This window comes from Sminthopsis crassicaudata, chromosome 4 (assembly GCF_048593235.1).
Source record: "Sminthopsis crassicaudata isolate SCR6 chromosome 4, ASM4859323v1, whole genome shotgun sequence".
Lineage (NCBI taxonomy): Eukaryota > Metazoa > Chordata > Mammalia > Dasyuromorphia > Dasyuridae > Sminthopsis > Sminthopsis crassicaudata.
The window spans coordinates 463327143-463340280 of NC_133620.1; the positions used below are offsets into that span (position 1 = coordinate 463327143).

General features: G+C 47.4%; 1 protein-coding gene across 6 annotated transcripts in view; it reads right to left on the reverse strand.

Annotated features, from left to right (window-relative positions):
* Positions 1-13138, reverse strand: part of LAT2 (linker for activation of T cells family member 2) — a 45337-nt gene that overhangs the window by 15639 nt on the left and 16560 nt on the right. For all 6 annotated transcript variants that reach the window (XM_074264052.1, XM_074264051.1, XM_074264048.1 and 3 more), the window contains 5 exons: positions 9600-9706; positions 8532-8568; positions 3009-3052; positions 2397-2454; positions 2102-2139 (listed from right to left, as the gene is read on the reverse strand). In XM_074264052.1, the coding sequence (XP_074120153.1) occupies positions 2102-2139; positions 2397-2454; positions 3009-3052; positions 8532-8568; positions 9600-9687 (265 nt within the window). In that variant the 5' untranslated portion in view covers positions 9688-9706. The remainder of the gene's footprint in view (positions 1-2101; positions 2140-2396; positions 2455-3008; positions 3053-8531; positions 8569-9599; positions 9707-13138) is intronic.

Genomic DNA, 13138 nt, shown 5'->3' on the forward strand with positions numbered 1-13138 from the left:
CTCCAGAGATAGTTCACTCCCTCTCTCATAGTTAGGAAGATTTTCCAAGACAACAAACCTAATTCTTCCCCTTGGGGCTAAGTGGAGAAAGTCTAATTGCTCCATTCCTAAGATTTCTCCAAACCATGTCAGTCTGCTGTCGGGCCATAATTCCCATCTTCTCCTAACTGAAAACATGAACTTCATTCCCTGGAAGCTTTCTCTTTATCTGGCCCAGATCCAGGTCTTCACCTTCATTCCAAATCTTTCCACTCCCTCTACCTTGACCCTCACCCACGTTCCAGCAGCCTCTTCTTCCCAAGTAGTCTCCTCTCCGTTTGAACAGAAATTCTGGGAGGGGAGGGGACTGTCTCACTTATTTCTATTTCTATTTGCTTAGCACAGCACCTAGCATTTAGTAGATCTTAATCAATGTACCACCTACCCAACCTACTTGTATGTATCTGTGTGTCTATGAATGTATGTATGCATCATTTGTATATCAATGGATATATATATCTACTTATCTACAATCTTTATCCATTTTTCTTTCCATGTATCTATGTCTATCTTCCTTCTTTCCTCCTTCCCTCCCTCCCTCTCTCTCTCCCTTCCCTCCCTCCCTCCTTCCTTCCTTCCTTCCTTCCTTCCTTCCTTCCTTCCTTCCTTCCTTCCTTCCTTCCTTCCTTCCTTCCTTCCTTCCTTCCTTCCTTCCTTCCTTCCTTCCTCTCTCTCCCTCCATTCCTTCCTTTTTCTTTCCTTCTTTGTTTCTTCCTTCTTTTCTTTCCCTCTCCCTCTTCCTCTCCCTCTTCCTCTCCCTCTTCCTCTCCCCTTCCCTTTCCCCTCCCCTTCCCTTCCCCCTCCCCTTCCCTTCCCTTCCCTTCCCTTCCCTTCCCTTCCCTTCCCTTCCCTTCCCTTCCCTTCCCTTCCCTTCCCTTCCCTTCCCCCTTCCCTTCCCCCTTCCCTTCCCCTCCCTTCCCCCTTCCCTTCCCTTCCCTTTCCTTCCCTTCCCTTCCCTTCCCTCTTCCCTTCCCTCTTCCCTTCCCTTCCCTTCCCTTCCCTCTTCCCTTCCCTTCCCTCTTCCTTTCCCTTCCCTTCCCTTCCCTTCCCTTCCCTTCCCTTCCCTTCCCTTCCCTTCCCTTCCCTTCCCTTCCCTTCCCTTCCCTTCCCTTCCCTTCCCTTCCTCCTTCCCTTCCCTTCCCTTCCCTTCCCTTCCCTTCCCCCTTCCCTTCCCTTCCCTTCCCTTCCCCCTTCCCTTCCCCCTTCCCTTCCCCCTTCCCTTCCCCCTTCCCTTCCCCTCCCTTCCCCCTTCCCTTCCCTTCCCTTCCATCTATCTACCTATTGCTCTATCCATCTGTCTATCAATCTGTCTGGCACTCTAGTATTATTGTTATTATTATAAGATTTAGAGCTGGAAGGGACTTAGAGGCCATGTAACATGTAACAGATGAAACAACTAAGGAGTGGTGCAGTGCACAGAGTACCAACTCTGGGATTGGGAAGATCTGAGTTCAAATCTGGCTTGCTAGCTGTGTGACCTTGGGCAAGTCACTTAATCGTGATTGAAAGAAAGGGAGGGAGGGGAGAAGGAAGACAGGAAGAATAGAAACTGAGGCCTGGGGAACGCTACAGTTTCTTAGATTTAGAATTGGAAAGGCCTTTAGATGCTAACTCATTCAAACTTTTCATTTTACAGATGGCAAAACTGAGGCCCAGAGAGGGCAGTCACTAAGAATTTATTAAGCACTTCCCATGTACCAGGCACGGTGCTGAAAGCTAGTGCACAGGATCATAGACCAGAGTGGAAAGAGGCCTTCAAGGCTGTGTGGTCCAACCTTTTCATCTCACTGAGGAGCAAACTGAGGCCCACCAAGTGATTTGCCCACGGTCCCACCTGTGGGTTACTAAGGAGACCTTCTTGTTGGGATGCAGGCAGGGAATTCCCAGTACAGGCCCCTCCTCCCTCCAGATGGCTCAGCACTCTCCAGCCTCCCCTAGCCTCCCCTAGCCTCCCCTGGCCTTCCCAGGCCTCCCTGGCTCCTCTCTGGGATTGCTCCTGGACTGACCATCCCTGGGGGCCGCCGCATGTGGGAGATCCAGGGAAGGGAAGTCACACACTTACCTTCTGCCTCAGCCTTGGAGTACAGCCATTTGTCCTTCCTGCAAACCGGGACATCCCAGCTCACATCTCTGCCCCATGGGGCAGAGGAAGCTTTTCCCAGCCCATGGCTAGACCCTAATAGAGAGCGCGGGGCCCGGAGGAGGGTGCACAAAAGCAGGGGCCTGTCCAGAGGAGGAGACGGCTCCCATTGGGGGGTCAAGGGAGGCTCCAAGGAGGGGATGTGTAAGTCAGGACAATGGACACCAGTTTTTTTTACAACATTAAGAGCACAGGAAGCCCAGGCTGGCTGCCCTACCTCGGCTCGGGGCACTGAACGGTGGAATATTCAGCCGTCTCAGGGACCAGACCTGCTACTGTTTTGAAGAAAGAACAAGAGAGGCTTGTGGTGGTTAGCAAGCCATGGGGCAGCCCCCCCCGACCTCAAGCCCAGCCCTTCTCAGAAGACCGGATGGCAGCCCCTGGCCACCCAAGGCCTTGTTCGGCGAGTTCTCGGACCGGCCCTCCCCAGAGCCACAAAAGTGTCTGCCCAAACATAACTGTGCGCTGAGCTCTCCAGCCAAGTCCCTTACAGATGCCCCATGAAGTCCCCCGCATCCCCGCAGCCACCCCACAGGCCCTCAGAACATCGGGGCCATCCTGTGTCTCTGGCAAAATGTAGACCGGGCCCTGAGCATGTTGTCTCTCTGGAACCCAGGAAACCCAGAGCCACACCAGAAAGGTGGGGGCCACACCAGCTTTTCCCCCTCCCCTGTGATCCCGATGGCTTCATCAGACAGGGTGAGATCAGCCACAGCACCCAAGTTTTAGCAGGCTCGCCCCTTCCTCAAGCACCCCCCCTCCTCTCCCCATGACAGCTCCCCCTCCCAACCTTTCGCAATCAGCCAGGTTCCTTCCTCTAGGTACTTACTAGAAAAGGCCCGGGCCACTGCAAAACTCTGCCGTCCTTCGTCCCTGACAACCGAGGGGGACAAATGCATGAGCGGGTACCAAGGAAAGGTAGGGGAGAATGAGATCGTGAGCAAGGACAGAGCCAAGAGGGAGAGGAAGGCCACGAAGAGGGACTGGATGCGGAGGAGAAAATGATAGAAAGAAGAGGCCGAGAAGAGGGAGAGGAAGAGAAAGATCAGATAAATGGAGAGGAAGGTCAGAGGTTAGGGAGCAGAAACAGAGGAAGGACAGATAGAAAAGGGGGAAAGAGGAATGGGTATAACGGAAGTACAGGAAGAGGGATGGATGGTGGATGGACGGGAAAGACAGAAAGAAGAGACAGAGAATGGAATGGAGGAAGGTTAGAATTGAGAGACAGAGCAGATACAGACAAGGGACATGGTTGGAAAAGAGGGAGAGGGGTTTGTTCAGGAAGGAAAGGGAAGAGGGATGGATGGGTGGGTGGGTGGACAGGAAGGAGAGAAAAAAGAGACAGAACAGAGGGATGGATGGAGGGGAAGGAAAAGGGAGGAGAGAGAAAATGGAAAGAAGGACAAAAGGGAGGGATGAATAGAGAAGAAAACGTGGAAACTTCTTGGGGGCCTATGTACCTGGCATACAGAAGGGGCTCAATAAAAGCTTAGTGACTGATTGCATCATATATCCACCTCTTCAGTCTCCCCACCCCTATGTATCCACTCATTCCAAGCAACTTTCCTGCGATACAGATGGCTGTTTCTGAGCTCACTAATCTTCCGATTTGGCTTTTCTCAATTTGCTTTAACGAAAGGTAATCTGTTAATTAACGAAGGTCTTTCTAAATGTCTTTATCTTCCTTATACTTGGCAGTCTTGATGGCATGGGAGCATTCTATCACAGCCACGTGCCTCCATGCATTTAACCGTCCCCCTCGTGTGGGCATCCAGATGCTTCCAGGTTTTGGAGTCCCACCCAATGCACTCATGGGAGTCTTGGAACGGGGAGCTGGCTTCCTTTGTTCATTTGTTTGTTTGTGTTTTTAACAAACCCATAATGGAATTAATGACTAGAACTAGGCCTTTGCCACTTTTTCCTTGTTTAATTCCAGAACGTTTTCCAGAAAGATTCTAGAAATCTGCAGCTTTACCCGCAGTGAACGCTGCTGCTCTAGAACCTATCCAACCTCTCCTTATAAATGTTCTTTGACTTCACAGTTGTCATTGAATCTGATCCCATCACCCCGCCCCCATTCCCCACCTAGTTATTCCAAATTAGCCACATTGACCTGGACATGTTGGTGATGAATGAATGGACATTTCTGAAGGCCGGGGGCAGCCCCGAGATTTGTCTCGGTCTCTGTTTGTTAAATCCAAGGGCACCTCAGGGTTACGATGCAACGAAAAGCACCAGAACTGAAGATCCAGGTAACCAGGCCACGTCTAGAGGGGGCCATCACTTGGGTCCAAAGCACCCACAAGACAGGAAATAGCGCTGGCTTTCCAGATTCTAAATGTTCCTTTACCAAGAGTTCCCTTTCTTTGAAGGCAGGAGAAGCGGATCCTGCCAGCAACTGTCCTTCTTAGGCTCTGAGGCTTTTCCCTACTGGTCTATAACGTCAATATTGGGAATAATTTTATCCCCTCCGCTCCTCTCAGGTGTCTTCTCTTTTTTCCAGTCTCTTCTCTCTTTTCCCTTCTCCCCTCTTCCCTTTTCTCTCCCTTCTCCCCTCCACCTTTCCTCTTCCCTTCCCTTTCTTTTCCTCCCTTCCCCTTTTCTCCTTCCCATCCCCTCCTCTCATCTCTCCTCTCTTCTTCCCTCACTTTTTCCTCCCCTCCTCTTTTCTTCTTCCCCTGCTCTTCTTCTGCTCTCTAGCCTTTCTCTCCCCATTCTACTTTACCCTTTTAGCTACATCTAGGTCACCCATAGCTATCTCACATAAAGCTATATATGGAGAGAGAGGCCAGGTAGTGTAGTAGAGTCAGCCTTGGCTCGAGGAAAACCTGGTCCAAGCCCAACCTCGGGCACATACTGGCTGTGTCTCTGAGAAAAATCGCTTCACCTCTCAAAGCTCTCAATGCCAAGATAATAAGCTGGAGAAAGGGACCAACCTACATTTGTGGAGGGCATTTCCTCACCTGGAAGTTGCCTATGTCAACTCTAATTCCACTTTCATCTTCTTTTTTCTCCTTCCTCTCTCTCCTCCCTAGCTCTTCTTCCTTTCTCCTCCTTGTCTCTGTCTCTGTCTCTCTCTCTCTCTCTCTCTCTCTCTCTCTCTCTCTCTCTCTCTCTCTCTGTCTCTCTCTCTGTTTCTCTCTCTGTCTCTGTCTCTCTGTCTCTCTCTGTTTCTCTCTCTGTCTCTGTCTCTCTATCTCTGTCTCTCTCTCTCTTTCTCTCTCTGTCTCTGTCTATCTCTGTCTCTCTCTCTCTTTCTGTCTCTGTCTCTCTGTCTCTGTGTGTCTCTCTCTCTATCTGTTTCTGTCTCTGTCTCTTTGTGTCTCTGTCTCTGTCTCTCTCTGTCTCTTGGTCTCTTTCTACTATCTCTCTGTCTGTCTCTGTCTCTCCACTTCTTCCCTGAACAGCGGTTCTTAGGATCAGGCCAGTGAAGCATCTGCAGAGCAGGCTGGGTGGGTGCGGGGCTGCTTTATCTTGACATCTAATTGAGGTTTTTCTGTTGCAGAAGGAAGTGAGAGCGGGCGAGGGAGGCGGATGTGTGCGGACACTGGCGCCCAGTGCTGCTCCCCTGCACACACCCTCCCACACAGGTTTGAACCGCCGAGGGCGTTCACCAACTGGGCAGGGGAGCCCGGGGTTTTGGCCATTGCTCTTACTGCTCTGCGTAGGACCAGAGGGTCATGGACCTGACACCAGAAGGGCCTAAGAGGTCGCCCAGTCCAGGGGCTGTTAACCTGGGTGTTTGGACAGTTATTTGCTGGCTAGGTTTCAGTCAAGTACATCTGCTGCCAAAGGGGGCCCATGGCACCCGAGGGATTAAGAGCCCTAACCAGTCCAACTCTCCCATTTTTCACATGAGGAAAGCTGAGCCTCAAAGAGGGTTAATGGCTGCTCAAGGACACACAGGGTAGTAGAGTCAGAAGCAGAATTCACACTCGGGGTTTCTGATTTCCAGTCCAGCATCCCAAACTTGATTTCTCTGTAGTTTCCCAGCATGCAGTAGCCTTTCAACTTGGCCTTTTACTGTTAGACTGTGCTTACACGTACCATATGGGGCTTTGTTTTGGGTTTCTGGCTGTTTTTTGTGGGGGTGAGGCCCATTAGAGAGACAACTGATCAGAATCCCATTAGGCAGGAGATTTAATTAGAAGAATTTTTTTTCTCCAGAGGTCTGAGGCAAATAACAAGCAAAAGAAGCCCTTCTGGGGCATTTTGTTAAAAAAAAATGGGGTGGAAGTGGGGAGGAGGATAATTAGGCAGCCCCATGGATAGAACATAGCCCTGAAGTCAGGAGGACCTGAGTTCAAATCCAGCCTCAGACACTTATTGGCTGTGTGAACCTGCCTCCCACCTTCATTGCCTCCCACCCCCACCCCCACCCCCAAAATTAGAAGAGATGGAATAGAATGGCATGTCCTGGAGTCAGCATACAGTCGACTTTCTGCCCCCACAGCTGTGACCACTAAACATAAAGGTTGGCCCTAAATGTCATACTTCAGAGGATCTGCCCAATGGCATGGGATGAGGGTGGGTGGGGGAGGGCAAATCTGAGCCTCCCCTTTACAAGATGAGAGGAAGAGAAATACCAAGAGTCCAGACGAATAACATGGGCATGAAGGCTTTACCTAGAAATCTGGGAGAGAGAGCCAGGGAATTAAAGGAGGAAATTATGAGCCCATGTGCAGGCTCAGGAAGCCTTGAGGGTGGCTTCGGTGATGCTAGCCCCATGATAAATATAGTGGAAAGAAGACTGATGGGAGTCCTAGGAGCTTTGACACTTAACTGTGAGACTTTGGACAAGTCACCTAAGTCTCCATTTTTCTGGGAGGGTTGGATTATCCGGCTCCTGAGATCCCTTCTACTCTGTGGTTTCATATCTTTCCAGCCAAGATCTCTGCTCTTATCCTTTCTTCTCAATTCAATTCCATAAACATGTACTGAGCGTCTCTAAGACCAATCTCAGACATTTAATGTCTGTATAACTTTGAGCAAAGCCATGTACCCTTTCTGCTCAGCTTCCTCTTTTGTAAAATGAGGAACTTGGATTAGCCGGCCTCTGAAGTTCCTTCCATCTCCAGATTAATGATCCTCAAATGTGATCAGACCAGGGCAGAAAACGGCATTGTGGGGAGCACAAGGAAAGCTGCTTGGAATCTGCCTTCCAAGCTCTCCTTTCCCACACAATGCTGGCAGTGATGACAAAATGGAATTCTTGACCAGACACAAGCCGCACTGGATAATCTCGGAAATCCTTTCTGACTCTGAAATTCTGTGGTCCATCCTTCCCCCAGGAAGTCACTCTCTGACCCCATGACCTGCTGCTTGTCTAGATTTGAGGTTCACTGATGATGCTGGTATGGAGCACCAAGTACAGAAAGCCCTGCAGAGTCAGTGAGATGGGGATGCCCAGTGATCTAGAATGCCCAGGAACAAGCCTAGAAGCATCTTCCTTCAATCAGAAGGGAAGACTTGAGCCAGCAAAGGCTGGAGAAACATAGTGGGGAGACATCTCATGGGTGTCTTAAGTGTGATAGTGCAGACATACCCACAATGCACACAGACATATGGTGGGTATAGCTATATACAGATAAACATTTATTGCATATCTAGAGTAAGAAGGGACTCCAGAGTTCATCTCATTCAACCCTCTCATTATACAGATGAGAAAACTGAGGCCCAGAGAAGTTTAGTCAGGAAAGATCAGGAGGCAGCAAATCATAATGGTTAGCTCTGGACTTGGAGTTAAAAAGATTTCCGTTTTATTCCTGTCTCTGACACTTACAAGCTGTGAGGACCTGGCAAGTCATTCCATCTCCTCTTAATCTCACTTTCCTCACCTGTAAAATGGGGATAGCCATGAGGTGCAGTGGATAGAGTAGTCAGGTCTGGAATCAGGAAGACACATCTGCCTTGACTACAAGTCAAACACACTTCCTAGCTGTGACCCTGGTCATATTTGCCTCAGTTTCCTCAAATGGCAAACCAAGAAAACCCCAAACAGGATCATAAGGAGTTGGATATGACTGAAATGACTGAACAACAAAAAAAAAGTGGGGATAATAATAGCACAAAGTTTTTGTGAGGATCACAGAGAGACAGAGAGACATTTATGTATTATTTATATAGCAAACCATTAGATGCTATGGAAGTGCTATCTCTATAGTGATTCATCCATGATCCCCCAGGCTGGAAGTGACAGAACAAGGATCAGATCCACCACACATGTATGGTCACTCTCACATGCAGAAGCCCTCAGAGAAAGGATGGGACCAAGCTGAGGTTAGTGCCATGCTGCAACTCCAACAAGAGGGTTAGCCTAGGTTTTAGAGAGCGGGAAGCAGACTTACGATACCTCTGCTCATAAAAGATCTGCTTGGACCTCCTCGTACCTGGAAGAACAAATCCCACATTAGGAGCTGAGAAGATGTCCTGGGAGTCTTCTGGCAGAGGGAACTGGGCCTGGGGCCCAAAGAGCAGGCTCGTTGAGAGGGGATTCAGTCCAGGTCTGGGCTCTAAGCTAGGACATTGGTCAAAGGGGGAGCCATAGGGGACAAATGAGGCAGATGGGTGATCCTTAAGACAAAGTGCCTAAGGATGCCGAGGGGAGAGAATCTAGAACCAAGGCGCAAACCCAAGTTTGCTATTTATTCTAAGTCTTTCCATTTTTTTCTGTTCTCAGTTTCCTTCTTTGCTAAATGAAGGGATTAGACTAGGTGGTCTCTAAGGTCCCTTCCCAAAGGATGAGAAACTTATTCAAGATCTCCGAGTCCTACCCATTATGATGCCAGTAGATAGTAAGCACTTAATAATTGCTTAATTCACTCACTTACTGGCTCCCCATCATTTTATGAGGTCCAGAGTAGAGAGCGAGGACTACAAAATATCAGAATCTAAGCGCTGGAAGGACCTCAGTGGCCATCCTGTTCATTTCATCCCCCAAAGGCATCCTCACTGTAATATATAGGCAGTTATTCAGCCTCTGCCTGAAGAAAATCATAGCCTTTGAGCTAAAAGAGACCTTAGAGGAAGCTAGGGTAATGGGCAGAAAAACCTGAGTTCCATCCAGCCTCAGATATTTACTAGCTATGTGACTCTGGGAAAGTTATTCAGCCTCTGCTCCCTCAGTTTCTCCATCTGTGAAATGGGGATACTCCTCCCAGGGTTGTTATAAAGATCACATGAGATAATATGTATATGATGATGATGATGATGATAATGATGATGATGATGATTGGGCCAAAAGACCTCCAACTCTTACCCTCAGCCTCCTATTGTTCCATTGGAGAGGACTAAGGAGGGAAAGACTCATTTAGTCATTTGAGGACACAGTCAGTAGAGAAGGCTTATCCAGGGGCTGAAGGGAAGGGACGTAGAGTCGAGATGTGCGTAGGAAGGATTCTGGGGGACTTGGATGCCTTACCTAAACGGGGGCACCACACACACATGCCCGCCACAGCCCCAAGGAGCAGAAGGGAGGCTCCGGCCCCAAGCAGCTCGGTATGGTCCATGTCTCTGGGAGTCGTCTGCCTGCAATAGAAGTCCAGAAGACTCAGTGGCCTGAGGAGGGGACGGAAACACCCCTGCTCCCTTCCTGGGCTTGGGAGAGCCTTCAGAACTCCCACTGCTTTAGGGAAGCTCCTATTGGGATCCCCATGCTCTCCCCTAAAACATCATAGCGGATCCTCTGATTCTTGGGCTGGCCAGATATTCCTCCTGTCTGATAATTTCCATCAGGAAGTCTGTATCTCACTGTCTTACACAGACAAATTGTTCTATAAAGAGGACCCAACCTCATCCTGCCTCTGATACTTCTTGGTTGTTACTCCGGGCAAATCACTGAACCTCCTGGGGTCCTCACAGGAGATTCTGAAATTCTAAGCAGAAGAGCAGCTCCATGGGCTCAGGGGTCACAGGATGAGAGTTGAAAGAGCAACTCCCTCCTCCTATAGATGGAGATATTGAGGCCCAAGTAAAGTAACCCTCCAATTTGAAACAAGATACTTACCTGCAAAGGGAGAAGAACTCCCCTCCCCAAAGAAACCATAAATTTGTACCAAGCAATTTATTTTTTCTCTTGTAATGCATTCAGGGATGTTAAGTCCTGGTTTCAAATCCTGCCTCAGATCCTTATTAGTTTTTTAATCCAGGTCTAATCATTATTAACGTGTCTTTACCTCAGGTTATTGGATTATACAATGGAGATAATAACCTATTTTATGAGAATTATTGTAATCCCTCTGTTGACCTCCATTGTTGAATCTCTAACCAGTATGTATCATAGACATCTTAAACTCTACATGCCCAAAGCTGGGCTCACTACCTTTCCCCTCAAAATCTTACTTTTTTCTAATTTCCCTATTATTCAAGGGTACCATCCTCTTCCTAACTCCTAGGTGTCAGGGTGGATTCCTCACTATCTCTCTTCCCCCATCCTCCATCCCCCCATCCCCCATATCCAATCTGTGGCCAATATCTGTTGATTTCACCTCTGCAGGATCTCATAGATTTCACCTCTGCAGCATCCTTTGTCAATTTCACCTCTGCAGCATCTCTCATAGATTTCACCTCTGCAACATCTCTCAATAGATTTCACCTCTGCAGCATCCTTTGTCAATTTCACCTCTGCAGCATTTCTTATAGATTTCACCTCTGCACCATCTATTGTCAATTTCATCTCTGCAGCATTTCTCATAGATTTCACCTATGCAGAATCTGTTATCAATTTCTTCTCTGCAGTATCTTTTATAGATTTCACCTCTGCAGCATCTATTATCAATTTCACCTCTGCAGCATTTCTCATAGATTTACCTCTGCAGCATCTCTCCACTGTACTCCCTTCTTTCCTTTGATGCTGTCTCCACAATGGTCCAGATTCTTATCACCTCACATCTAGATAATTATGATTACAATAGCTGTTGGGGAGGAGTCTTCCTGCTTCAAGTCCCTCCCCATTTCAATCCATCCTCCACTCAGCTATCAAATTAATCCTATCAATTTGCAGGTCCAAATATATCGCCCATCTTCTTAGTAAATTCCAGTGGTTCCTTATCACTTCTAGGATCAAATATACAAATCATATCTTTCTAATCATCTTACATCTTATGTCTCACTGCATCCTCTTGGATCCAGTGACACCAGTCTCCCAGCTACTCCTCAAGCAAGATTGTTCATCTCTTGACTCTACATTTTCTCTGGCTGTCTGGCCTCCTTGCCCGAAGTCTCTCTCTCCTCATCTGCAACTCCTGGTTTCCTTCAAGTCTCAGCTAAGATTTCAGGAAGCCTTCCCCAGGAAGCCTTTTCTTAAACCCTTCAATGCTAGAGTCTCCTCTCTGTGGATTGTCTCTAATTCATCCTGCTGGTTTGTACATAGCTGATTGTATGATGTCTTCCCCCTTAGACTGTGGACTCTTTGAGGGCAGGCACTGTCTTTTGTGTCCTTAGCTCAGTACCTGTCACACACTAGGTACTTAGTAAATATTTACTGATTCACTCTAAATGCAAACTACAGCTCTGCCAGGATATCTACTCTATACTCAAATGTTACATCTCAAAGTGACTTTGTGTCACCTCTGTCTCTGTTCCTTTAACATATATATATATATCATTCCCTTGCACCTTTAGCATGGCCAAACTGGCCTTCTTGGCTTTTCCATTTCCTACCTTTGCATTGGCCCTCCGCTGTACCTGGAATGCAATTCCTAATCATCTTAGACCTTTGTTTCTTATGAAGTCCAGCTCCCACAGCACTTTATCCAGAAAGCCTTTTGCTAGCACTTCCCTGCCCCATACATTTCTCTCATATGTGTGTCTATATATTAATTGATGTACTCATTGTCATCCCTGTTAGAATATAACTGTCTCCTTAACACTTCCTAGCTGTGTGACCCTGGGCAAGTCACTTAACCCCAGCCTCAGGGAAAAAAAAAAATAATATAACTGTCTCATTTTTATATCTTGAGCATCTATCACAGGGCCAGGCTTAACTAATGCTGATTAATTGACATACTACTCTTCCACCATTTCATCTTCCCTTCTCTGTTCCCACTTCTGGATGAAAGCCCTCATCATCTCCTCTCTGGCAACCAACCCTGCATTATACACCTTAGATGAACTCCTGAAGACAGCTTCTATGTAAAAAGAAAAATGAAATAGTCCCTGCCCTCAGGAAGCTTACAATCTAGTAGGAGCAACAGCACATATGTGAATTAACACAGAAGCACAAATAATATATAAGCGAAATACATGGGAAAATGGCCAGCTCACCTTGGCTCCCTCCCTGCCTTGAATCCAATCTTTTAGTGGATAATTTCCTGAATGTCTCTCATTTCTTTTATTCCAAACCTCTCAGTGGTTCCTTCTTAGCTCCTAAGTCCAGGTCAAATTCCAAACCTGGCAATCAAAACCTCACAAGATCTGTATTAACTTTTGTCATATAATTCCCTCTCATGCGTTCTATGTTCTAGTCAAACTGGATTTCTCACCCTCTCCTCTCTGCTTTGCATACTTTCCTCCTTTTGGGCCTTGCCTCAAATGTCTTTCCCTATTCCAACTTCTTGATATGGTGAACCCTCCTTTGGAATCCAACTCAGCATCCTCCTGTGATAACCTCCAGTAAGAATAATTCCATTTTGGATGCCCATCAATTGGAGAATGGTTGGGTAAATTATGGTATATGAAAGTTATGGAATATTATTGCTCTGTAAGAAATGACCAGCAGGAGGAATACAGAGAGGCTTGGAGAGACTTAAATCAACTGTTGCTGAGTGAAATGAGCAGAACCAGGAGATCATTGTACACTTCAACAACAATACTGTATGAGGATGTATTCTGATGGAAGTGGAAATCTTCAACATAGAGAAGAGCTAATCCAATTCCAATTGATCAATGATGGACAGAATCAGCTACATCCAGAAAAGGAACACTGGGAAATGAATGTAAACTGTTTGCATTTTTGTTTTT